Source organism: Misgurnus anguillicaudatus, chromosome 1 (assembly GCF_027580225.2).
Source record: "Misgurnus anguillicaudatus chromosome 1, ASM2758022v2, whole genome shotgun sequence".
NCBI classification, from domain to species: domain Eukaryota; kingdom Metazoa; phylum Chordata; class Actinopteri; order Cypriniformes; family Cobitidae; genus Misgurnus; species Misgurnus anguillicaudatus.
Genome location: NC_073337.2, coordinates 8,179,927 through 8,207,201, shown reverse-complemented (window position 1 = coordinate 8,207,201; position 27,275 = coordinate 8,179,927). Strand labels below are relative to the sequence as shown.

At 38.7% G+C, this 27,275-nt stretch overlaps 2 protein-coding genes across 4 annotated transcripts in view; both read left to right on the top strand.

Moving 5' to 3' along the window:
- Nucleotides 1-11,286, top strand: part of LOC129432417 (protein bicaudal D homolog 1) — a 45,864-nt gene extending 34,578 nt beyond the window's left edge. The window contains exons 6-9 of one of the 2 annotated variants that reach the window (XM_055190832.2): nt 2,214-2,365; nt 2,484-2,694; nt 9,311-9,384; nt 10,093-11,286. In XM_055190832.2, the coding sequence (XP_055046807.2) occupies nt 2,214-2,365; nt 2,484-2,694; nt 9,311-9,358 (411 nt within the window). In that variant the 3' untranslated portion in view covers nt 9,359-9,384; nt 10,093-11,286. Of the gene's footprint in view, nt 1-2,213; nt 2,366-2,483; nt 4,350-9,310; nt 9,385-10,092 lie in introns of those variants that run through there. The other variant, XM_055190830.2, reaches the window with a different exon arrangement.
- Nucleotides 11,287-12,600: 1,314 nt separating this feature from the next.
- fgd4b (FYVE, RhoGEF and PH domain containing 4b) lies at nt 12,601-26,155 on the top strand. 2 transcript variants are annotated; one of them, XM_055191089.2, is made up of 18 exons: nt 12,603-12,817; nt 13,516-13,632; nt 14,396-14,512; nt 16,023-16,158; nt 16,541-16,808; nt 17,287-17,376; nt 17,551-17,696; nt 17,858-18,014; nt 18,106-18,244; nt 22,295-22,353; nt 22,442-22,588; nt 22,765-22,937; nt 23,015-23,045; nt 23,126-23,209; nt 23,326-23,451; nt 23,546-23,695; nt 23,774-23,914; nt 25,598-26,155. In XM_055191089.2, exons 1-18 carry the CDS (start codon nt 12,727-12,729, stop codon nt 25,868-25,870), a joined length of 2,445 nt encoding a protein of 814 aa, XP_055047064.2. In that variant the 5' UTR covers nt 12,603-12,726; the 3' UTR covers nt 25,871-26,155. The 2 variants fall into 2 exon arrangements, with proteins under 2 accessions (XP_055047065.2, XP_055047064.2); XM_055191090.2 differs by lacking the exon at nt 13,516-13,632 and having other exon boundaries at nt 12,601-12,817.
- The last annotated feature ends 1,120 nt before the right edge of the window (nt 26,156-27,275 follow it).

The following is a 27,275-nucleotide window of genomic DNA, read 5'->3' as shown; positions in this document are numbered from 1 at the left end:
GGGTAAGAAAAATAAACTCAAGGTTCAACCTAATTCAATAAACTTAAAGGGATAGTTCACCCAAAAATTCTGTCATCATGTACTCTAGTGTTGGGCAATATGGCCCATTTTGAGATTGTCCTATTGCCAGCCTGTGATATCGCAGATACACGATAGTATGGGGGTGGTGGCAGTAGTTTACGCATTTATTTATTTGTTACTCATTTATGAAAAGTCACTTGATTGATGGACAAAAAGAAGCAAGGGCATGCTCTGTTCTGATTGAGTTCAGCTGAAGGCATGAGGCGCTTGCTGTTTTTTGTTTCCAGTGTAAAGAGCAGCTTGCGTGGTGTCTCCTGCATCTGCCATGTTATCTTTTGACTGGCTGTAGCTAGCTAAGTTAGAGGAGGTTTACTTGCAGCATTCAATACATGTTTTTTTTCGCTTGGCAAGCCGACCGGACGTGACATGGGGTCGTGGCAGCATCGACGATTCAATTTTTTAATACGAAGTCCGAGGTTGTGACTTAATTCCGATCGATTTTAATTTAAAATCGTGACACCCTTAGAAAATAACTAGTTTCCAGTAATGTCACCATCTTAGATGCCTCTGCTAGGGCTGTCACTTTTGTGAAAAAATTATTTTCGATTTTTAATATATAAGTGTTCATTGAATCGATTGTAAAATCGATTTTCCAAGTAAAAGACGTTTCCATTTTCAACGCCAAATAACAGACAAATGTAAAGAGAGCGCCTGAAACGCACAAGTCAGCAATATTTCTTATTCATTGTCATTAAGTTTCGTGCAGAATAAAAAACAGCAACAGTAGTGCAACATTCTCTAAAAAAAATATGCAGAGTGGACTGCTGCCTTAAATGAAAAACATTACTGCAGGCTTCAACCGGCTGCTTTTATGATTTAGGCAATTCAAAAATTATTTTAAATAATGATTCGATCCATTTCAAACAACTGTTCAGAAATGAAACTTTAAATAGACTTACTTGAAGTTGAGAACATGCTGTGTATTTTTTTTATTAAACGTAACCGACACTTATTAGGCGGCACTAGGCAGGCATAATGAAATGCGCAAAAAGACTAGGGCCATTACAGATTATTGGTCAGGAAAACAAGTCGATCAACATTTTAGGGGTCAAGAGCAGAGCGCTTTTCATTCACTTTATGTCCATCTGTTGAGAAGACGCACTCCGACCGCTCTGATGTCCCAGGGAAACTCGGGTACTTCGTTGCCAGCTGCGTATTTCGTACTGCCAATCTTCCATCACAAAAGCGGGTCGCTGTCAGCTCGCAAGGGTGGCTCCTTGTCATAACTCATCATCTCTTGTAAGGTCACAATTTCGACGCTCTCTCGTGTTGCACAGGTTTATTGACGTTGTCCTCCATTTTCTTTGCAAAACAATAGATGCAGCGATTGAAAGCGTGAAACTATAGGTGCGTAAAATTGCTGGGTATTTTCTGTCTAGCTTTCGCACACCTAATGCACTTTCGTAATTCTTTATTTTCTTTTTCTGTTTGCTTGTGAGTTTTGTTACATCTATATTTTTAACTGTTTAATTCTTTTAAAATTAATAGTGTACATATTTGGTTAAAATCGATTGCCTATTTTCGTTTTCGAAACTCTTTTTGGTTGGTCCGATCGATTGTGCAATCGATTTTCGAACGAAAAGTGACAGCCCTAGCCTCTGCATTCAAATGAGAGCATACGCAGTTTACGGAGGTGTCTCTGCTGCTGCTCTGTGCCTCCCCCCTCCGCATTTGTCATACGTCACTAAGAAATGTGCGTACACTAGGCTGATACTCTCTCCTGAATACAGAGACATCTAAGATGGCGGCGTTACCAGAAACTAGTTATTTTCGTTTATAAAGTTTTAAATATGGATATTTCTATGACAAAACCACACAGATCACCCCCTTTTTTGGACTTGAAGGAGGTGGACCCCATATCCTTGAATTTTAAAAACTAAAAGATCAATGACATTTTCTAAAATAATTGAAAATGTGTTTGTCTCAAAAATATGGACATATGCGTCTTTGAAGGCTTGAAGGTGAGTAAATCATGGGTTTAATATCATTTTTGGGTGAGCTATCCCTTTAACTCAAGAAAACCTTTACCATCCATATCCATAATGGATTTTTGTGATCTATATTATTTGACTTACTACTGATATAATCAAATCAGAAGAAACTGTTGTATAACAGTCTCTGGTGTTTTACAGACAGCTGAGATCGCACTGGCCAACCTGAAAAGTAAGTATGAGAATGAGAAGACTATGGTGACTGAGACCATGATGAAACTGAGGAACGAACTGAAGGCTCTTAAAGAGGACGCGGCCACCTTCTCTTCTCTAAGAGCCATGTTTGCAACACGGTAAGCAATATACACCACACCAACACTGCTTTACACAGTTTTGAACAGGGTTCTTGCTATGAAAGGCTCCTGAAAACATCCACAGCGAATATTAAAATGCTTATTTTTCTCTGATTAGGTGCGACGAGTACGTAACTCAGCTCGACGAGATGCAGAGACAACTCGCAGCGGCCGAAGACGAGAAAAAGACGTTGAATTCTCTCCTTCGCATGGCCATCCAACAAAAACTCGCTCTTACCCAGAAACTAGAGGACCTGGAGTTCGACCAAGAGCAGTCTCACCGCCCCCGCGTGACCAAGACGGCCAGATTAAGGAACACCACGCCCAAAGTAAGTGCAAGCCGAGTTCCGCCCCTTCCCGACACACCCATGACAATAACTGAGGTGCTTACGGCGGCGGCTGCCATTACCTCACCCACCACTCAGAATACACCCAGCTTCACTCCCACGCAACCCTCCGCCCCTAACAGTCCGCCCTCATTGGAGGCCCCATCGTCCCCCGCTTCCTCCTCATCCACTTGGACCCCCCCGACCACGCCCTATCGCCAGAGCATCTCCCACTGGACGATGGGAGTCCGGGCGTATGTTGTCGAGCCGCACTCTATCAGTGCGGACTACACGCGACTGCCTACTCATTCCTCCATCCTGGCCCGTCGTTATGCCAGCGAGTCGCACTATTCCCCAGGCTCCGCCCCTTCCACGCCCTATCACTCGCCCTTTTCGGCCAGTCGCCGCTCCATGTGGAGCTCCTCCCAATCTCGCCCCCTTCCTAGCCACCTGACGCGCCCCACCTCTCGATACACGCCCCCATCTCCTTCCTACAACCCGCTGTATCCCAGAACCTACAGCTCTCATCATCCCCGGTACTGACACCCGGCGGGTGACACAGAGAGGAGGACACACTGGTTTTCTGCTTTCTGGTTCCTGTGTTTGAATGTTTTTTTACTCAGGGATTTACTGGAGCACAAGCGACCCGGCCTTCTTCACACGAGACTGTTGATCAGTTCTCAGGACACTGTTCTGGCAAACTCTCTGTCATTTATATGGCTGCATGTGGACTTTACAGACAGAAACTTGTAGACAATTTCAACTGGAAGTTGACAGATTGGAGTTGCAGATTGTTGGTGTGTCTCACAGCGAATGTGTTCATATGTCACAAGAAAGACACAGCGCAAACATTTTCAGTCATTTTACACTAAAGAATGCAAAGCATATCAGCCATTATGTTGCTTATAAAGCAATGATAAACGAAAAATGACTTCCAAGTTTACTTAGCATAATTTTAAAGGGGTTGATATGCAACAACACCCTTTTCTCAACATCATTTCGGTTTAATTTGCCTTGTCAGTGGCTGTGTTCAGATTGGAAAACTAGCATACTATTTCATCTACTGTGGTGGATATTCTGCACCATGGGCGTTGAAACCAGCGCATAAGTCTGTTGAGGAATGCCTTGAAAAATTTAACGTTCCGCGTTTTAGCTGCAACCTTGACTTCCACGCTGCTGCCTTTTTTAAATCTATTCCATTTCGCACTTTTAGAGTCCATAAATGAAACTCCATTTCATTTTTTTACTACTTTCGCCTGCTGCCCAACCACAAAACAACAAGGTAAACAAAGCTTTTAGGCTATAAAAGCAGTTGTTTAAAGCAGTTTTTTTTACCTTAAAATAACATTTCCAAAAAAGTTTTAGTCGTTCATCCACTCGAAACAGGGTGAGCGGCACTTTCACATTCACTTTGCAGCCCTCTATCGGCAAAAACAGCACTTAAGAAGTTTCCAACCGTCTGGTCGCGGTCCTGTAGTTCGAGTGAAAACTACAAAAACTTGCTTTACGGCAGACCTACAATCCAATCAGAGCCAACTTTGCTGCAGTAGTATTATTTACGACAGGGGTAATGGACAATTCCGCTTCCAGCCTGTAGGGGGAGCAAAGAGCAAAAACTCTTTAGTGTTGCTTTGAAGGGAGACTCTACTTTTTTGAAGGTGTGCTCATTTTCCAGTTCCCCTGGAGTTGAATATTGGATTTTTGCCGTTTTGGAATCCGTTCGGTTGATCTCTGGGTCTGGCGGTACCACTTTTGGCATGGCTTGGCATAATTCATTGAATCTGATTGGACCATTGGCATTGCGCTGGAAATAGCCAAGGAGTTTTGATATTTTTCCTATTTGAAGCTTGATTCTTTTGTAGTTGCATCGTGTACTAAAACTGACAGAAAATTAAAAGTTATGATTTTCTAGGCCGATATAGCTAGGCGTAATAATCAAGGACTTTGCTGATGTTGCGTGATGATTACGCAGCCCCTGAAAAATAGTCCCCTGCTATTGAAAGTTACCAAGGGGACTACTTTCGGGCGCTGCGTAGTGTCATTGCGCCTGCTGCAGCCATGTTACAGCAGCAAAGTCCTTGATTATTACACCAGAACGAGAGTATAGTTCCTGCAATATCTGCCTAGAAAATCGCAACTTTTAATTTTCTGTCGGTCCTAGTACACGATGTAACTACAGAAGAGCCAAGTTTCAAATAGGAAAAATATCAAAACTCTTTGGTTATTTTTTGGCGCGATGCTAATGGTCCAATCAGATTCAGTGGATTGTGCTAAGCTATGCTGGGACTGGTACCGCCAGACCTGGAGATCGGCTGAGTGGATTCCGGAATGGTGGAGGTCAAGTGTTTTGCTCTATGGGAGCTGAAAAATGAGCTTATTTTCAAAAAAAGTGGAGTGTTTTCTTTTTAAAAGGCACCAGAATACAAGAAAATGGCATGTGAATGTTTTGGACTTACCCACCCACATTTTTTTCCGACGCCCATGTTCTGCACATGACATGCTATTTTTTGTGTGAAGCTATTTATTATTCAATAATAAGTATTTAATTAAATACTTTGGCAACGAGCGTCCAGATATCATCCTGCAAATATTAAACGTGGTATTATGCATTTGTAACCCAAATTTTGTGGGATATATATATATATTCCACACTGCTCATTTTCTGCACACTGCAGAAAGAGTATAAGTGTGCCAATCTGAACATTGCCATATTTTATTTTGTCACAGTGCCATCTAGTGGATAAACAGTACAAATGATGGGCCACGTAACATGAATGTGCACTAATCATTGCTCGTCTGAAGGTTTAAATGTACAAATCAGCCTGATTCAGATGTTGAGAAGTTGATTCAGATAATGTGAGTCATGATGATGGTGAATGTGTTAATAATGATGTGATGCAAAAGTCTAGATGTCTCTCTCTCTCTCTCAGGGAATATCATTCATTATTATTAGCGTGATCTGGGAAAATCACATTTATTTACAGCACATGTCATGTGAGTACATACAGTACACACCAGGATCATTTTATCATTTATAATATTGTTTCTTCCCCCTTTTTTTGTTTTGTTTGCTTGTTGTGTCTTTAATTTTATTTTTAAACACTTGGGCTAAACTCCAGAACGTACAGCCAAATAAGATGCCCCGAAGTGTCAAAGCACTTCCAGAGAGGTGCCTGACCTCCATATCTTATTCTGTGTCTTTCCATTAAACATCTATACTACAGCGCCAAAGACACAAACATACACAGTTCTTCACATAAACCTTCCTAAAGCCAGAAGCATTTGACGGGTATCAAACCCTCAACCCCCCGATCATTTCCCCGCATGCTGTTTCTCTTAAATACCTTTAAGTTATTTTACAATTGCAGTGATGGATTTTGTCATTTATTTCCGACGTGTAGAGAAAACATGCAAATGTAATTGTAATTTTTTTTTATGAAGATGATAAAACTTAGCTTCCATTGCCACTGCACTTGTACAATGACGCAATCCTGGCCCCATTTAATATTTAAATTCTGCCAAATGTACTTCATTAATACTCACACAAGCTTTAGTGTTGCATAACGTTGTGTGGAAAGCAATTAATGCATTTTTTTCTCCAGTAGTAAAAATCTAAAGAAAATAATAATTTAATAATAAATAGACGGTAGCTTTAGTTGCGGGCGCCAGACACTGATCGCAGTTTATAAGAGCATAATTGATGTTTTTTCAGCACTGTAGGACGTCAAATCTACATTTGATTGGCATTCGTTTTGGTTCATATTAAAGGGTGTCTATAAGTATGTGTTCAGATGAAAAAGGTTTAGGGGAAGCTTACCGTATGATCTATCCCACATGTCTTTCAACACAGGACAGAAACCTTGTGAAACCTCCTCTCTGTTTACCTCGCACACGATCATGACCTTTTCAGACCTCCAAATCAACCCAAATTCCACCTTCTTATTGTGACTGACCTGTCAAATGCTTCCAGCTTGTTTCATTTCTACTTCCTCTATCATTTCTCCATCGCGTCACGCTCCGACCATCTGCACTATGAGTCTTTGATGAATGTTTCTACTGTGTGCTACTGTAAATAAACAACCACTTTGTGCACATGCAACACAATGTAAAAGGTTTCTGAGACTGTTAATGTGTTTATATTGAATGTACATGTATCCTGTCATATGCATGTGTATACGGTACAGAGGGTACAGTACACCGCTGTATATATCTGTTGTTACTTAGACGGTGACATGTTGTATATTCTTCTGTACATAAATTAAGGTATAAATGAACTGCATTTATGAAGTCTGCTTTGTAGTTTTTGGATTTACATTAACTTGCATTGTTGCATACATTTAAGCTTATCAACATTCAATGATAAAGCATTTCATTGAGCTCTTTATAACACACAATAGTAGACTGGTGAATAGTTTCGTGATAGATCTGCAGGATGATCTTCAATACTCTCCTCTTTGTGAGGTAAGTCAAGCTTAATTCTAAATCATCATCATTTAAAGGGATAGTTCACCCTAAAATAAAAATTCTGTCATCGTTTACTGGCTTTCGTATTGTTGCAAACCTGTAAAAATGTATTTGTTTTGATGAACACGGGGGTGTTTTGAGGCATGTTTGTAACCAATCCGACCAGAGGCCCCATTGACTTCCATGGTATTTTTTTCAATAGGGTTTGGTTACGAACATGCCTCGGGGTGTCTTCGTGTTCATCAAGTGAATTTGTGCAGGTTTGTGGCAACCTGAGAGTGGGTGAATGACAGAATTTTGAACTATCCCTTTAAGTGTTACAAAAATTCCTTGTTGCGCCGAATTTTTTATGTTTGATCAACTTGAAAATACAATAAATCCCCATTTTCGTGCCTAGTGAGGAGTTGCTATAAATTATAAAAAATAAAGTTGAAATAACTTAAGCTAGTTCACCTTCATTTTTTATAATTTAGTGGGGCTGGGCGATGTATCGGAGAGGATTGTCATGCGCATCTCGTCCGTGGGGCTGATTCCGTGATTAAAACAGGGTTCCCACGGGTCCTTGAAATCCTTGAAAGTTTGTGAATCTGGGAGGGAAAATTCAAGGCCCTGAAGTTTTTGAAAATATACATACATAGATACAGGTCATTGAAAGTGCTTGAATCTATTTTATGCAAGAAGTTTCCTGAAAAAAAATCCATATTATTCCCTGTGTAGTGTAGGATAATATAAAAATTCTAGACTTTTTAAGCACATGTGCTAAACTGTTTGCTTTAAATGCTTATATCTTCTGTATACGAATGTTGATTCATACCAAAATGCTTTTTTGCATACTTGTGTTTAACACATGAAAACGTCTCGGGTTATTTATGTAACTGTTGTTCCCTGAGAAGGGAACGAGACGCTGCGTCTCCCTTGCCATACTTCCTGTGTCCCTTTAACGCCGTCTTTGGCAATATTTCAGATAGCGATATACTTCCTGACTCCCGCGTCACCCTGTCTTTGTCGTTAAGCCTCACCATTGGTTGAATTTGATATACACATTTAGACGCACTTACCCCTGGAGGCGTCCTCAAAGTGTCACAGCAGTGACGCAGCGCGAGTTCCCTTCAAAGGGAACTGTAACAATGTATCTTAAAAGGTAAAACGATGTAACCTTGCTCTCACTTGAAATGTGTCCCAACATTTAGTCCTTGAATTTGAGGGTATTGGACCTGGAAAGTCCTTGAAAGTATTTGAAGTTAACTAAGGTGTGGGAACACTGTTAAAAGTAAATCACCATCACTTGTTTTCAGCTATAGGCATTATAACTTTTATTATCGCAGGCAATTATTTCAGGATAATGAATGTGAAATTGCCCCGATTGTCAGTGAAGTATGGCTTTGTGTAGTAAATGCCGCTCTATCTGAAAACAAGTGGTGGTGATTTACTACTAATCACAGAACCGGCTACACTGATGAGATGTGCATGACAATCCCCTCTGATATATAGCCCCGCCCTGATTTATAGCCCCTTCTTACTAGTCAAAAAAGTTTAAATTCATTGTAATTTCAAGTTGATTAAACTAACAAGTTTAAGTGCAACAAGCTATTTTTTACAGTGCAGTTGCAAGGTTGTGAACAATATTGGCCAAAAGCACATTCGATAAATAATTTGAAAAACAACCGAGTATACTCTAAAAATGCTGAGCTGAAAAAAGGACGGCAGATGACTCCAGGCCAAATCTGCACCAGATCCGCAACAGAGCTGCTGACTTTGGTGCGGATCCGGACCGGAGTCATCTGCAGCTGCTGGGTTAAATTAACCCAGAAAATGTTTATATTTGACCCAGCAATGAGTTTAAACAACTTGGGTTGGGTTCTTACCTTTTTGACCCAACGCTGAGTTCAAAATAACTTTCTATTTATTTTTCATTTCCTTCTGCTTTCTTGTATTGTATTGAAATTTGTTATTATGTTGATTTTTATGTAACTTAGACGCTCAAAAAAAGAAAAATGAACCCAGCATTTTTAGAGTATAGTACCCTATAAAGGTGCCCTTGGTATATTTTTTTGGGATTCAATAATCCTAATGAACGATTAGGCGGAAGTTTGTCATTTCACTGCTTTTTACCACCCCTGGCTGTAGGTAGGACTAATCTCTCAATCTCTTACAGATAGTCAGTAGCCTCCTGCCTCAGTGCCACCACCCTACTAAGAACTAAACACCCCGGGTCCCACCAGCCTACAGGTGGGCTAACCTCATACAGCTCTAATGAAAGATTATAATGTGCTGATGTCAAATTACGCTAACATTTTTAACACTCTCTCTCTATGAAATGAATTTTTTTCTTTTCTGATGAAATGAAGGACACATAGATAAATATGACCCTGCCTGTGAACGCGGAGCTAAAGTAATTTTTTAGTGATTTGCGGTTTTCTATAAACTCATCTTTGATAATGTAAAGAACATTCTGTGAAAATATCTAAATGTTGACTAAGTAAAATCATGTCAAACTCTGATGCTCCTCCACTTATCATTATGAGACTTTCACAGACAGGGTCACAAACATTAAGGGGACACTCCACTTTTTTTGAAAATATGATAATTTTCCAGCTCCCCTAGAGGTAAACATTAGATTTTTACTGTTTTGTAATCTTCTGTAGTTACATCGTGTACTAAGGCCGACGGAAAATTAAAAGTTGTGATTTAGGCAGATATGGTTATGAACTATACTCTCATTCTGGCATAATAATCAATGACTTTGTTGCTGTAACATGACTGCAGGAGGTTAAGTGATATTACGCAGTTCCCGAAAATAGTCCCCTATTTTCGGGCATTGCGTGATATAATTTTTACCAAAGCTGGAAAATTATATTTTCAAAAAAAAGTGGAGTGTCCCTTTAAACAAAATCAAGTGTCTCATTACACTGTTGTGAATGCTGTTGTATGTTACAGATGGACTATAGTGGTAGTGCTTCAGGATTCAACATTAGCAGATGGAGCCGTGATCGGCCACTTGTATCTATTTAACTGCCCAGGTCTCTAAAACTTTGACCTCTTGACCCCTAAATTCATTTTCTTACCACATCAACGCCTTGATTTTAAGCTGAGAGCCACATTCACTGGACACCGTGAGATTTAGATGCTGCAGTGAAACCAAAAGCCTGTGTGATCACATGACACTCTGACATCACAGTTACATCACGGTCATGGGTGTCATCCAGCAGATTTTTACATATGACACGTTTTGGTTTACATACTCACTTGAGTGTTTACGTTTGACAGTTTTATCAAATGAATGTGATGATGCACAGTCAAAGGATGTTAAAGAGCGTGGACACTTTAAATACAATAACCTGTACCAGAGACCGTAGAGAGGTTATAAACTGATGCTAGCTTTATTAAAATGACTTAATTATAGAAGAATGCTTTACTTTACAATTATATTATGATGTTAAATCTTGTTTGACAAACCAAATGCATTAAAGGAATGTACTGGGTACTGTCCCACTATTTGTAAAAACAGGCATAAATCTAAAAACTGTTTCGAAAGAATTGCAACACACATAAGTATTACATAATCTAACATGACATTAGTCTCATGATCAAATCTATTTTCCAGTTCTTGAATCTGAGATGAGCTTGTTTTTACCAGCTAAAGGCAGAATAATTGGATTCTATTGAGTTTAAGCTCTCTGAATCTCTTTATAACCTTTAGGCTTACCAAACCTTTCAAAATACAGCTGGAAATAAAGACTGAGCTTGATTATGTATCCTATTTAAGCCTTACTGTTTAAAAACCCACTTTTCAGATTATATCCATTCAGTAATATATAAACTACCTCTGTAAATTGGGAAACCTTGTTGTTAACTGATAGGAATGTTGCATGTGTGAATTTGATATAATGTCACTGTTTAATCTTCTCTTTGTATTTGCACTGCTGTTTATTGTGTTTTCATTATCGGTGTCCTGTCATCCAGCGGTTATCTCAGCTACAAGCACAAACAAACACACAACCAGAACATTCCAGGACTGTTAATCTGATTCATCATTGATGGTTTGTGTTGGTTGTGGACGTTTTTCATGGATGACACCTGTCCTGCTTCTTGCCTGTAAACTGTGGACAGATAAATCTAGGTCAATGGTGATTTTGTGCAAAGTATTATTAACCACTGGGTGTGCTTCGATTGTATTTCAATTTTACTATCTTGACTATTTGTGTACAGTACAGCCGTCTCAACCTTGTGTATTAGCTAAACAAAAACACATAATGTATCTACAACTAAAGTCGAACTACTGCACATTTAAAGTCTTCCTGAAAAACAGCAATACCTGATTGCAAATCTCTCTTACTAAATAACATTATCAAGTGTAATGCTTACCTGGTTTATGAGTATACAAAATAAAAAGATTTCATACAACCCAAAAGTCTGTAGGAATTATTTTTCCACAATAACAAATAAACTTTAACCTACAAAATAAAAAGTAACCTGCATCCTTTGTACAGTATCATATCAGACATACTGTGGTTGTAGCACTATCCGTGCATTTAAAATATAAAATAAAGTTATAAATAAAGATGAAGTATTGTAACACTATGTTGGTGGAACATAAATAATTAGGTGATGAACATGAACTTGAAGAAACTGACTTCATATATCCACTAAAAATCACTTAGACAGCATCATTTAAAGGGGACATACCATGAAAATGGGACTTTTTCCATGTTTAAGTGCTATAATTGGGTCCCCAGTGCTTCTATCAACATAGAAAATATAAATAAGAACAACCCAGTAACTTAGTTTTGGTAAACCATTCTCCACAAGCATGTGAAAAAACAGGTCATTGAAATTTGGAAATTCCCCTCATGATGTCAGAAGGGGATAATACCGCCCTTAATCTGCACAATCCAACCACACCACTGCTATTTAGTAAAGAGATCAGCTCATTTGGATGTTTAAAGGACACACCCAAAACGGCACATTTTTGCACACACCTACAAAGTGACAATTTTAACTTGCTATAATAAATTAGCTATATGATATTTCGAGCGAAAGCTTCACATTTAAACTCTGGGGACACCAAAGATTTATTTGACATCTTAAAAAGAGAAATGCCCTATTTAAAATATTGACAAATGGCACTTTTATACTGTGTGACTTAAATATTCAAATTTAGAAAGTTTTTGTGTTAGACTTTTTGCGTGTGACTAAAATGTTCAGTATTTAAGAGTTTTAGGGAATTTAAATGTGTGATTTAAATATTTAAATACTTCAAATGTCTCTGGATAGTTTGTTCTATTAACACAAAGTATTTTATTTAAAGATTTTGTTAATCAGATTGTATGTTTACATAAGCGATCTTAATTTTTCACGCGACGCTGCGCAGACCGTCAGCGTGTGACATCATAACACCGTGAGAAAGCGCAGCTTGTTGATTCGTTCTCGCGATATTTTTATGTCATACGCCGATCGGTCTGTGCAGCGCCATCTGAAGTCACACACACCTGTTGTCGCAATCTTTCACCGAGGCCTGCAGATGTTATTATTTGTGTTTGTGTATTTGAGACGACAACAAAGGTTTTTGAGATGTTTGAGAAGCTGAAGAAAAGTGCGTATGATATGAAGGACTTCAGGCGCGTCGCTATGAGGAGAAGATCGGGTCGCAAATCTGTTTCTGGTCAGACATCTTCAATACATTTTTTCATTGGTCTGAAAAATCTAAAACTCTATTTGCTTCAGTAAAAATGTCATAATACATTTGCAATATCTGTGAAATGATTTTCTTTTACAAAATCCAGTAATAATCATGATGGTTGTTGGGAATTCATGAGGTGGGAGTTCAGCATGTGAGTGTTTGAGACCCATAACAAAGGTTTATTGATGTGATGGTTTGTATTGTTTCTGACTGGAATTCGATGAATGTTTCATTCCTATGAATTACACGTATTTTTGTGACTCATGGGTTTATCTGCTGTTTGGTTTTATTGCAAACTCTTGACAATCCTATGAATCAGTAATATTTTGCCAGCAGAGGGCAGCACAAGCTTTAAACTTAATGTAATAATATTATTTCTGTGAACGTTAAAACTTTATATTGCTTATTGTTTAAGAGTGTGCATGACGTCTTTAATTAAACAGAAAGTCTTGCTCTTGTTGAGTGTGTTTTGGATTGGGTGTTTTATTAAATTAGTTCATCTTTAGCTTGTAAGCTGAAGTAAAATGTTTCCAATCTGTTTCCTTATAGTCTACAAAGACAATCATACTGAATAATCGTCAAACTACTAGTTGAAAACTGTTAAAAGGAGACTTTTGCAACACCAGCGGTTATTTTTAACAATCAATTTCTGTATTTGTCAAACATAACTGTTCATGCAGAAAAAGGGGAATTGGATGACTTTAAAAAGGAGGGAGGGCACAGTGAGATCTATAGGCACTGTCTAATGTTCACAGTCAACAAACACAATCCAACAGACGAGAGGAGTCAAGTATCAGGTCAGTTTATATCTGTATTATTTTTGCATACAGTATGTGTCATCTGTGCTGTTTAATAATGAACAACTTCTGCAAATATTTCTGCTTTTGAAGACTTTTTTACTTTAAAAAATATGTTGTGTTCGTACTGTAAAATAATCACTGTGTTTCTGAGCTCAATCTAATTTCACTCCGGATTGCTGTGTGAACAGGTGATGTTTCGTGCAAAAGAAGGATTGTTGGAAATTTCAATAGTGAAGATATATATTTTTAAAATGCTTAACTTTGCAGAAAATTGCTCACTGTGAATTCAGTCTATGAATTGTATTAAATTATTAGTCAGTTATAATCCATCCATTGCTGAAAAGCAAAACCCTACCAATGACAATGACATTTCAAACTTGGTTTTTGGCCGTCTTGCTTTGTGTATAGATTCTGGTGATACGTTCTCATAAATCTTTCTCATAAACTCTGGAGGAACTGAGAAACCTCACTGAGGAAGTTTGTGTGATGGGCGACAGAGGCCTCCAGAGGATCACATTTCATGAGAGACTGAACCACAGTCAAATGAACCTTTACTGTATACATCTGTAATTTTAATTGGAGAGGACAAATTTGATTGTGTTCACTTAAGTCACGGCATGTTGTCACAATTTGTACTCCACTGAATTTTTATTACTGGAGGTTTTTATTAAAGATGTGTTTGTGTGTGTGTGTGTATGTGTGTGAGAGACACCTTTCTGTTCCAGTTTTGTTTTGACTTTATGGTTTTGTCTGTTGACAGGAGATCCTGTATCTGTTGGACAGTGTGATGGTTCAGACAGAAGTTTATTGAGAGAGCGATCTTCAGTGCTGAGAAAATCAGCCGTGTATACAGTATCACCGATGCCTCCTCCACCCGGTAGATTTGCATCTGAATGCCATATACAATAACACACAACAGCACTGTTCTTTGTTAGTGTTATTAATATTGCTGTTTTCACCCGTTGAGGCTTTATCACAGACATTAGAATTTTTCAAAACCCCATTTATATGTAAAGTCCAGGATTTTAGGAGGTTTGGAGGCTTTTAAATTGAGTTGGCAACTACACGAAGCAATTATATTTAGTTTCTAATGCAATAACGTTCATACGTGTTTAAAGGGAAACACCAAGGTTTTTTAATATTGTACTATGTTCTAACTTCAACTTGGATGAATTAATACATACCTATCTTTATTCAATGAGTGCACTTAATCTTTGTACAGTGCGTCGTGAATGTGTTGGCATTTGGCCTAGCCCCATTCATTTCTTGGGATCCAAACGGATGAATTTGGAAGCCACCAAACACATCGTGTGTTACATGAGTAGATACACGAGTAAGTATGGTGGCACAAAATAAAGTGGCTTCTGGGTTCATCCCTGTTGGATCCTAAGGAATGAATGGGGCTAGGCTAAATGCTAACATAGTAAAATATTGAAAAAAAACGGTGGTGTCCAAATACATTATATTCATGGGTAATTGTATTATTGCAGGTACATTTGGTCTCTATTTTTCCAAATAGTTTTTTCCACAAAACCATCTTATGTAACATGGGTATATTTGGATCCTACATTATACATTATACAATATACATTGTATGGGTTACTTGATGGATTTTTTTTTTTTTTTTTTTGCAAAAATCATTAGGGTATTAAGTAAAGATCATGCTCCATGAAGACATTTAGTAAATTTCCTATATATTTGGACAACTTTAAAGGGGACATATAATGAAAATCTGACTTTTTCATGTTTAAGTGCTATAATTGGGTCCCCAGTGCTTGTATCATCCATAAACATATGTGAAAAAGATCTCTATAACTTTGTTTTGGTTAACCATTCTCATTAGGTCATTGAAATTTGGCTCCCGATGTGATGTCAGAAGGGGATAATACCGCCCCTTGATCTGCATTATCCAACCACGGCACTGCCATTTAGTGCAGAGATCAGCTCATTTGCATTTTAAAGGACACACCCAAAAACGGCACATTTTTATATATACATTTTTTTTATACTTACAAAGTGGCAATTTTAACATGTTATAATAAATTATTTATATGATATTTTGAGCTAAAACTTTACATATGTACTCTGGGGACACCAAAGATTTATTTGACATCTTAAAAAAGTCTTGTGAAATGTCCCCTTTAAGGGTGATTTTTTTTAAATTTTGATTTTTGCACCCTTAGATTCCAGTTTTTTTAAATAGTTATATATCAGCCAAATATTGTACTATCCCAACAAACCATAAATCAATTAAAAGCACATGTATTAAATTTATAAAACTTACCCTTATGGTATGATATGCTATGATAGTGTCACAGTGTTGACCGGTGTGTGTGTGTGTGTGTGTGTGTGTGTGTGTGTGTGTGTGTGTGTGTGTCATTGACTAGTTCTTCCAAAACCAAAGTTCCAGTGTCCAGTAAAGACTTCTAATGAGCACATCACGGATCAAGAAGAGACGGTGACAAATATGAGTCAAGAGAGGACCACTGCTGCCCCCGAATTTCCCCGACATTTTGACAAGGGGTACAGTATATGTCAGGTTTCACATGTGTGCATACTATCTGTGAGAAGTGTGGAAACACATACTTACTCTGTTCAATTCTGTGATCATGTACTTTTATTAAATAGTAGTGTATTTTTGTCTTTTTCTCCAACTTGATCATGTTTACTGTTCCCATGTATACTGGCCATAGTTGGGCTGGTTTTCCAATAGACTTCAATTTTAGTCTAACAAGATTAGATCATAGTGTACATTGACAAGTACTGTGTGTGCACATAACAAATGGGGCAGTGAGGAAGATGTCACCCCCTCATTTCTGTTTTTAACCCTCTGCTCCGCCTCTTACACTTCCTGTGGTGGGTTTTACTATAGACACAGTATTTGACACCTAATATCTTCTTTCAGAGCTTCACCAGATTGTTCTCCATCCAAGCAGCTCATGCAAACCCACCTTAACTCTAGAGACTCCCAGGACAGCCAGGAGGACGGATTATTCAATCTGTCACCACCAGGTAACGAATGGCCTGATTGGTCGGGTTGGTGGTCGGTAGAGCAATTGACCCGCACGGATCCAGATCATCTCAAGACTCCGTCAGGAACCGGTGAGAGTGAAAGTGTTCTTCAAAACCATGAGGAACGACTGAAGAACATGGAAAATAATGATGACAAACAAGTGAGTAATTACACTGCATTCTGGTCACCAATTGTGTGAAGTTGTGGTGTTTTCTCAAGAAGGGCTCACTGAACTAACACATAACTGTATTAAACTTAAAGCGATCTTTTTTTTTGTTTCAAAGTGATCAGTGAGGTTTTTTTAGATGGTTAAACAAGCCTGTAGTCTTATCTAGAGATCAGAATATCATATGGACCCGTGTAGGGTTTTTTTCATTTAGATAAACCACTCATATCTCAGTAATCTAGTTTGTCTTATCATTTCTTCAGAATAGTAATAAAGCCGTTTTGATCATGTAGGTATCTTTTCTGTCTATGTTTATCTCATCCTGTCTGTTTGCCCAACCGCATGACACTGTTTTTCCACCGACTGACATCAGTCGTAGGCATTACATACATAAGTGACATACTATGGTATCGAAACCACGACACCGATGTGCTCTCAAAATGAACACAGGATGTGTTGTTGTTTTTAACAGGACGTCAAAGAGCTGAAACTCTATAAGATTGCGAACGAACTTCTGCAGACCGAGCGAGCTTACGTGAAGCGACTGCATTTACTCGAGCAGGTCAGTGAGAGATCTACAGTGAAATCTTTCTGCGATGAAGTGCACCTGTGGTGACACCTGTTGGTTAGACGTCAGATGTCTCAGAAGAGTAAAGTTTGTTCTAAGAAAACCTTGTTGGTTTTCCAAGTGGGTCAAATTCTGTTTGTGTTCAGTGTAGATGATCTGTATGTGCAGGTGTTTTGTGTCCGACTCTCGGAGGAAGCTGTGAAGGGAACGTTTCCTCTAGAGGTGGTCAAGGGCATCTTCTCTAATGTAGGATCCATCTACACCTTCCACAGCAAGTTCCTCCTGCCTGATCTGGAGACACGGATGAACCAGTGGTGAGCATTGGCTTATCAAACACGCACTGTATGGTTCCATAAAGAACCTTTAAACATCCACAGAAAAATCTGTCAAGAACCTTTAGCAGCTTCTTTGAAATGGTTCTTCTATGGCATTGCAAGCTGTATTGGCTCCTGTCTGATTCTTCATCCTCCTGCAGGGACTCCACACCTCGCATCGGGGACATCTTGGCACAGCTCGCTCCTTTTCTGAGGATGTACGCAGAGTACGTAAAAAATTTCGACAGTGCCATGGATCTGCTCAAACAGTGGACGGAACGCTCGCCGCAGTTTAATGCCATTATTCAGGACATACAAGTGCGTGTGCACGGGTGTTACCTGCACTACAAACGTCATGTTTTCATTATGCATCTGGCGTTGAGATGATGAGCTGTGAATGTTTTTGTAGAGCATGAAGGAGTGTGGAAATCTGACTCTACAACATCATATGCTGGAGCCGGTACAACGGATCCCTCGCTACGAGATGCTTCTCAAAGATTATCTGAAGAAACTACCAGAGGACGACAGTGACCGCAGCCAGGCAGAGAGTAAGAGAGATGTTTTTAGTCTTTCACATGTGTTAGTTACTGTACACTGTTAGAAAAAGTGGTCAAAATATGTACCTTAGCTGCAGCAGTATGCTTTCATAAAGTACAGCTTCGCACCTAAAGAGAGCTTATTAGTACCTCAAAGATGCGTAGTAGCACCTTAAAGTTGCATAATATAGCACCTCAAAGATGTAAAATAGCACCTTAAAGTTGCATATAATATTTTTAAGATGCATATAAGTAGGGGAGAGCAGAAGCCAAAGTACTAGTTTCAGAAAAACTTAATTTTAAAAGATAATGATTGAGACAGAGATATATTTTTGCTGTTGTCAGTAACTCACAAGTGTGGTCTATCAATACCAGGTGGAATTTTGAACAAATGTAAAACGACTTCAGTATAATTTCACTTTGAACATAGGAAGCGCATTGTTACTGTACTTTTAACCCTGTCAGCAGGGATGAAAGCAACACACAGGTGGGTCAAAAGTAACACAACAGAACAAGATAGATTTTTGTGTTTTGTTTTTAGTAAATATACATGACTATGACATTGTTAATATGTAACTGCAAACATATTTTGTCATTTATCTTTGTAAAAAATAATGAAATTACATTTTCAATTTAAAGTGCCCATATTATGAAAAACTCACTTTTTCTGGGTTTTTGGGTGTTCATTTGTGTCTCTGATGCTTCCACATGCATACAAACTTGGAAAAAATCCATCCATGCTGTTTTGAGTGAGATACAGGTTTCTGAATGTCCTCTGCCTTGAGTCTCAGATTGCACGGTAACTAGCCTTGTCACATTCCGTTTGAATTTTAACGCCCCCCCACCCCACTCGCAGGTAGCTAGAGAGCACAGAGCAGTCACTTCACTGATATCATGTCTCACGGAAATAACAGCGCTATTTGGATATTATGGATTATACTCCTGCCTACTTTTAAAAACAAAGTTTTAACGCGTGTTTATTGGAACCTAAAGTGTAATCTTATATACTGTTTGTTACGACGTAAATAGTCCTCAGATTGTAGGAAATATTATTTTCTATTACAAGACGTTCATGCGAAATCTGATGTAAACAACAGAACAATATATCTATATTTCATGGATTATACGCATTTGTGGACAAAAATGGTATTGGATGTATTCTAGACGGTTTTCATGGATTATTCACACATCTGAAACAGACTTGATTCGATTTGCGATCGTTATATCAACACAAAAGGTAAGAAGTCACGTTTATATTTTGCATGTTGTCATCTTCTGTCACAAAATACTACATTGATGCAAATCCTGTAAATTATACCTTTTAAATGTATAGTAATGTTAATATTATTGTTTGTAGACAGCAGGCTATATAGATTTTTTTTGCAGGCTAGATAGTTTGCAGCATGGTTTCGAAAGTTAAAAAAAAATTAACGGCTTTATTTTACAATCCTACAAGAACTAAGTAATAGTGCTTTGCCAAACTACCGGCAACATAAACCGTTAATAATAATATATAAAAATAATAACACAGTATGGCCTGTACTGCTGCTCACGATACCACTGAGCACGCGCACATGACGTTAGTAGTGGGGCGTGATCAAAGGAGCAGCAGCTCATAAATATGTAATGACAGCTCAAAACGGCACAATCTGAAATGCACTGAAACAGAGGCTACTAGAGATGGGTAACAATCTTTTCCTACAAGCTATTTCGAGCAAACAACTTTTGAAACATACTTTATGGAACTCATACACATATTTAACTTGTTAAAAAGCAGTCATAAGATGGGCACTTTAAATTTCAGTTTTATCAAATGTTTCAAAAGCAACCGACAGTACAAACTTGAATTGTTGAGAATAAATGATTATTGCATGTACAATTTTAAAGATGCACAATAGTATCTCAAAGATGCATAATAGTATCTTAAAGATGCAAGTAGGGATGCACCGAAATGAAAATTCTTGGCTGAAACCGAAAACCGAAAAAGAGGAAACCAAGGCCGAAAACCGAAACGCCAAAAGAAATTATGCCAATTATTAGTACTTTTGCATTGTTGGCTATGACTGTGTACTAACTTTACTAGAGGTGTGACGGATCACAAAACTCATGGTTCGGATCACATTATGGTTTTTGAGGCACGGATCAGATTATTTTGCGGATCAGCAAAAAAGGGGTGGAAAAAATCTAATAACAAAAATATTTATAATAAAAACAAAGTTGCACATTAAGTAAGGTCGGACATTAGCATTAGGTACAGAAAGTCTTTATTGTATAAATTAAATATAATTATTATTTTTTAGAGCTAAAGAAATGATTTTCTCTTTGTCTTGTGTTGTTTGATTAACATGAATTACACAACTCTCTCTCTAGTCTAAAGTTTAAACATCAAGAGTTCTGATTTTTGAAGGCCATAGGGATGATCACGTCTGACTGGACCTGAACTGGAAACATTCAACCGCTGTGCGCCTGTGCATACAGAAAGCTGCTCACTTTAAGATGCATATAAGTATCTCAAAGATGCATAGTAGCATCTCAAAGATATGCATAGTAGCATCTCAAAGATACTTGTGTCCCACTGAACATTTCTCAGCCAATCAGAATACAGCATTCAACAGACCCATAGTATAACGTATCTCAAAGATGCATATAAGTATCTCAAAGATGCATATAGTATTTTAAAGATGCTTAATACTATCTCATAGATGCATATAGTATTTTGAAGTGACACTTTGTAGTTTTTCAACCTTCATAATATATTTTCAAGACTCTTGTGATGGTACATCGACTTTAAATAAGTTAAAATGACATGTCTACCATAGTCTGACGGGGTCTGTATCGCTTTTACTCGTACTTTTAAACTTGGGGTTTTGGGTAGTAACTCGAGCACAAAACAAAAAACTACAAAAATCTGCTTTACGGCATACGTCACTTCCTCCACTTCCTCAAGTTCGGACGTTAGAGCGCAACTATTTATTTTCCTGATGTTTTTGTCATGGCCGAAGCAGCAACTAAGAAAAAGATACCCAAGATTTTGTCAGAGGAGACCAGAAAGAGAAAAGGGGAGAGTGACAGAATAAAAAGAAGGACGAGGATCAATTATATTGGGCCAGTGTTCGCTCGCTGGCGTGAACTAAAAAAGGAGGAGGGCTTTCTGACCGATGCTGACTTGGTCGTCATGCTTTTGTACTAGTAGGTAATGTTATATTGCTTGCATATATAAGTTCTGTCTGGTGCCCAAACACTATTTTTTACGTGAATTTTACTGGAGGCTACTTGGAGAGTTTAGAGAGAGACTTATATCAAGTGACATTGTAGCTGTGGGGGCGTCATGGACCTAGGACACGGACGATCCAGGTTCGATTCCCCTTTAAGGCAATATTTTTTTAATATAAACTGTAAGCAAGCGACCGGCTTGAAAACGTGAGCTAAGCGATCTTTTGGCGTTTGAAATAAAATAAATGCTATGAAATTATATTCATATGACATGCTGGAAGACACACTTTGTGACCTAAAGAGTTGTCTTCTTTTCCTTTGCGACAGTGCTGTGGCGTTTGTGGCCTCTAGGGGCGCTAGACGTGAAAAATACATGTCTAGTACCCCCTAGTGGCCTAAAAGAACCAAATTGGTATACATTCTGTACCTAAATGGTACATTTTATTACTTTTTGAAAAGGTAATGCACCAGTGACAGGTGGGGATACATATTTTGACCATTTGGTTTCTAGCAATGTACGTTTATTTTTGTTTCTAACATCTCAATTGGATAGGCGTGTAAATAATTCCTTAGGATGGTACTGAATTTCACAGTAAAACTTCAGCGATTTAGTCTTTACTACCATTTCTCTGCTCTTATTGTGTTTGTGTTTTTCTCAATTTCAATTTGTAAGTTTTCAAACCCATTTATTCTGTAGCCCTTTTCTGTGGGGTCACCTGATTGCTCTCATTGAACTTTATCCAAGAAAAACCACAATGCTGATATTGTTTGACACACAGCACGGTTTAATTTCACTTCCATACTTGAAATGACTCATCTGAAATCTCACTTCTGCTTCTCGTTTTCCAGAGTCTTTGCACATCATCTCAATGGCTGCCACGCACTCCAACATGGCCATTCGTAAGATGGTAAGAGACTCTTACTAAACACAGACCACGTGCCAATGACTGACCATGTAGGGATGTCATTTACAAGATCTCCATCTTTGTTCTCCAGGAGAACCTGAAGAAGCTCATGGAGATCTATGAGATGCTGGGAGGAGAGGAGGACATAGTGAATCCCTCAAATGAGCTCATAAAGGAAGGACAGATCCTGAAGCTGGCAGCCAGAAACACATCATCCATGGAAAGATACCTCTTCCTGGTCGGTCACATACATGCCAGTGCACACCTTAAAAGACAATTTAGCCCTAAAGATATATACATCATCTGTCTAAAGTGTTTTTAGAAAGTTATAAAAATATAAAAGATAAATGAGTTCAGGCATCATGTACAGTAATGATCAAATCTATTTAAAGCTGCCCCATATTTTGTCTTCAGTTTAACAACATGCTGCTATACTGCGTGCCAAAGTTCAGTCTGGTGGGTCAGAGGTTTACAGTACGCACACGGGTCAGGGTCGAGGGCATGAAAGTGCTTGAAACCTCCAACGACGATTACCCACACACGTTTCAGGTGTCGGGTAAAGAGCGAACGCTGGAGCTACAGGCCAGGTGAGGACATCCAGCATCTATTTATCTGAATATAGACTTTGCATTTAGGTTTATAAATATGTTTTATTGTTTTACAGCTCAGAGGAAGACAAAGAGGACTGGATCAAGGTACATAATCTTTCTGTGTTTATGATGATTTTAAAAACTGTGGATAAGTTTTAAGCAGATCATTTGTTTGTATATTAAAGGCATTTCAAGAGACCATCGCAATATTTCAGCAGAAAAATGAAACGTTTAAATCGGCCTCTAAAGAAGTGGTGGATGAGGTGTCTGTAAGTGCATTTATAAGAGTCTTTATGTGCATGTCTGTTTAGCGTATATGTTAAGGGGTTCATAGCTCTCAAAGGATGATGTGTGTGAGCTATTATTTCGTTTCTTTGTTTTTCAGAAAGAGGAGTTGGGGAAGAGAGCTCCTCGCTGGATTCGGGATAATGAAGTGACCATGTGCATGAAATGCAAGGAGCCTTTTAATGCTTTGACCCGCAGGAGGCACCATTGCAGAGCATGCGGATATGTGGGTTTACCAACATGTGTTTACTATATCTAAATCTCATTGTTCAATTCTCAATCATCAGACTTAAGTCAAAATGTTTTCAAATGTCTCTTAGGTGGTGTGTTATAAATGCTCAGACTACAAGGCGTCACTGAGGTACGACAGCAACAAATTAAATCGGGTGTGCAAGGACTGCTACTTTATATTAACCGGCAGAGCAGATGCAGAGGAACCGGCTGGCGGTAGGAAAAGAGGAATTCTCGAGGTACGTGCTGATGTCCTCCTGCCATCTTTGAGAAGCGTTTTAGAAAGGTTCTTGATTTCCTCTCTCGTTCTTCACCAGATTGAAGCGGCTCAGGTGTCAGGAAACAGTTTCATGTGTGGCTTCCTACAGTACAGCGACAGAACCAAACCGTGTCAGAGGGTCTGGTGTGTGATTCCTCAGCACGACGCATTGGTTCTTTATCTGTACGGTGCCCCGCAGGTGAGCGACACCTTTTGTTCAGTCCATGTTGATTCCAAATCGAGGCTGTGAGGGATGGACGTCCAGAGCGTGTGCTTCAAACCTATTGTTTTGTTTCAGGATGCTGGTCATTCAGCCATCAAAACACAGAAGATACATCATTTTACAAATTTCCAAAGGACACTTAAGCTTTGTTTATGCTCGCGCTTTGGTCCGCAACGCAAGCCTCCGCGGATTTGGTCTCACCAAACGGACGCTGTTGTTTTTTGCGCGACCAATAAAGTCAAAAACAAACACAATGAAGAGAATCGAAGAAGTCGTCCGCTGGAACAACCGTGGTGCTTTTAACATCAGAGTTTGATATATAAATATGAGAACATGAATAAAACAACAATCTTTTATATATGTCTTTATTAAACATTATCATTTCATTAACGTTTTTACTAAACAAACAGTACAGACATCTTAAGGTTTGTATTTTATTCCTCGTCCAGTGATTCATTGAATACAAATATAAGCCAAACATTCTGAATCATGTAAAAGAATTCGTGTTTTAAACTGCAAAGTTTCCATACTTAACTTCCAGAGTGTCAGATAAATATATACATTGTTCTGCTTGGATTGATCAAAGAGGTACGTCACAGTCTTGCCTGCTCGGACAGAATCGCCTCAAGTTCGGTCCTTTTCGGATGCGGAGCCACGCGCAAAGTTACAAAAAATGCTGTGCACACCTCCACGTGAAATGGGGTCTCGCGCACCCAACGCACACGGCCGCCCACTCTGCGTTGGGGTCATTTTTGCCGCGCGCACCAATGTGCCCATGCGGACGCGGCGAGCATAAACATAGCTTTAGAACAAATCGTGGATTGTTAAACTGTGTTTGTAGAAATGGCCCCTCACAGCCTCGTTTTGGAATCAACATGACAGCAGACTAAATAAGGCATGCGGGTGATTCTCACGAAATCCAGACTTACAGTAGAAGGTGTCCAGCATCAGATTTTTTAAAAAGCCCTTGAAGCCATTTTTTGCAAATATAAGAGTAATATTATTAAAGGATTTAAAAAAATATTTCCCATAAAATTATTTACATTAAAAATTATCATTACCGCAACATGATATTACATTAAATATATGCATTTACAAACTCATGTTTCGGTAATGAGAACTAAAAAGTTGTCTAGGTACTATGACAAACAAATTTTTAACTTTTATTTGGAGAGAAAAAATAAGAACTGCTTACCTGGTAGCCATCTTGAGTGTCACAGTCAATTATGTCACTTCCAATAATTTTTTTCCCCCGAAAATGTTAGTTCATTGAGGGCTTAAACAATGATTGAAAATTGTTGCGGAGGATGAGAAAATTTTTCTTGGACACATTTATATTCCTTATTATTCTCTCTTCATTTACCAATGATCACCAAATACCACATCAAAGAACCCAAATCCAGTCATAGACACGTTGCGGTAATGACAATTTTCCCCTTAAATGTGGAAAAAACAACAAAATTGGCTTGTATGATGTCAAATAAAATCATGTGCAAAATAGTACATGAAGAGATGTTTGTAACTGGATGCTTCTTATTTTGATACTCTTACTTTTTTTATCAAAATGTTTCATGACACCTCATAAGTCTAATTTCGCAAGAATCACCCATATAAAGACATTATTTGCATGTTCAACATCTTCTCTTGGACTTTTTCCAGGATGTCAAAGCCCAGTGTACGATTCCTCTCCTGGGTTATCAGGTTGAAGACGTCCATCGACCCGTGGATCATCCTCCTACCAGCTTTCGTCTGTGTCAGTCCAAATCCGTCCACTGTTTCACTGCCGATACAGAGGAAATGAAACTGCGCTGGCTGAGAGTCATCCACAAAGCTGTGATCGGAGAGACGCCGGAATGCCAGACGCCGTGCGACGACGGCCCTGTCAACGGCTGTCACGACAGAGGACCAGATCTGACGGCGGCGTGTCTGTGACGTACAACTTCACATTACATAACCGAAGCACTTACAGAACTTTCTTGTATTTTAATGTGTACAAATCTTTTAGTGATCACACTCAGTCAGTAAATCAGTCAGGATGCTTGTATGATTTTATTGTCGGACTTTACGTTTGCATACCAATGATGCTTTGTGATTCGAGTCTTGTTTATATGGTGTTCGTCCTGTTTACCGTCCCTGGAATTTTGTGCACTACTGCTTTTTGTAAACCGAAATTCACTATTGAAATAAATTGAATAAAAGTGTATATATACATCTTCATCCCAGCTTCTCCAAAGTCATACCAGCACCACAGCTATGTTTAATCTAAACATGAAATGCATCTAAAAATACTGAATTTGTTTATCGGATTTGCATAACGAGTATATTTTGAATAGATTTTGTTTCCTTTAAAAGTCACACTGACAGCGGCAGCTCTGTTATGTGTGGACCGCTGTGTTTTTGTCACAGTTCAAAAAGCTGATTTTCATAACTGGAAATGATCTTCCTCATGATCTCCAAGAAGTGTTTCAAAGACCTGAACATCCATTATTAAAGAGTAACTAAACCCTAAACCAACTTTTTATTGTTAATGATCTGTAAGAATGGGGCTTTATGAGTGCTGTTTATTGATTTTAGTAAGTTTTTTGACATTTTGATATAAAGTGTTTCAATACTACAATATAAGGTGTAAAAACGAGTGCTGCCCTCTTCAGGTTGAACGGTGGCTACTGCAGTTGAATTTTCCTATTGGATGTTGGGTCCGTAAGCAGGTTCAAGCTCATCACGCCCTTGTTACGATCTTACCACACACTTGGTACGAGCTTAGTTCGTCCCCTCTATCTCCGTTGGGATCTGCCCACTTTTCTTGCATTTTTCAAATATTGCCAGTGGGTGGAGTCAGGCTCTGACCAGGGGTTTAGTTACACTTTAACAACCGATAAAGAGTTCAGGAAACAGATTTAAAGGGACATGGCACTTTTTCCAGCTCCTATAGAGTTAAACATTTGATTTTACCGTTTTGGAATCCAATCAGCTGATCTCCGGGTCTGGCGGTGCCACTTTTAGCATAGCTTGCTTAACACAATACATTGAATCTGATTAGACCATTAGCATTGCGCTAAAAAATAACCAAACCAAAACTTGACTCTTCTGTAGTTACATCTTGACGTGTACTAAGACCGACAGAAAATTAAAAGTTGCAATTTTCTAGGCAGATATGGCGAGTATACTCTCATTCTGGTAATAATCAAGGACTTTGCTGCCGTAACGTGGCTGCAGCAGGCGTAGTGATATTACGCAGTGCCCGAAAATAGTCCCCTGCCATTGAAAGTTACTAAGGGGACTATTTTCGGGCATTGCGTAATATCACTACGCCTCCTGCAGCCATGTCACAGCAGCA

Bases quoted from the DNA above. Each gene is read 5' to 3' on its own strand.
- fgd4b (XM_055191089.2), top strand. From the start codon at position 12,727: ATGTTTGAGAAGCTGAAGAAAAGTGCGTATGATATGAAGGACTTCAGG. The intron at 13,633-14,395 runs GTCAGTTTATAT...GTCTGTTGACAG, and splicing joins CGAGAGGAGTCAAGTATCAG to GAGATCCTGTATCTGTTGGA. The intron at 17,697-17,857 runs GTGAGCATTGGC...ATCCTCCTGCAG, and splicing joins GAGACACGGATGAACCAGTG to GGACTCCACACCTCGCATCG.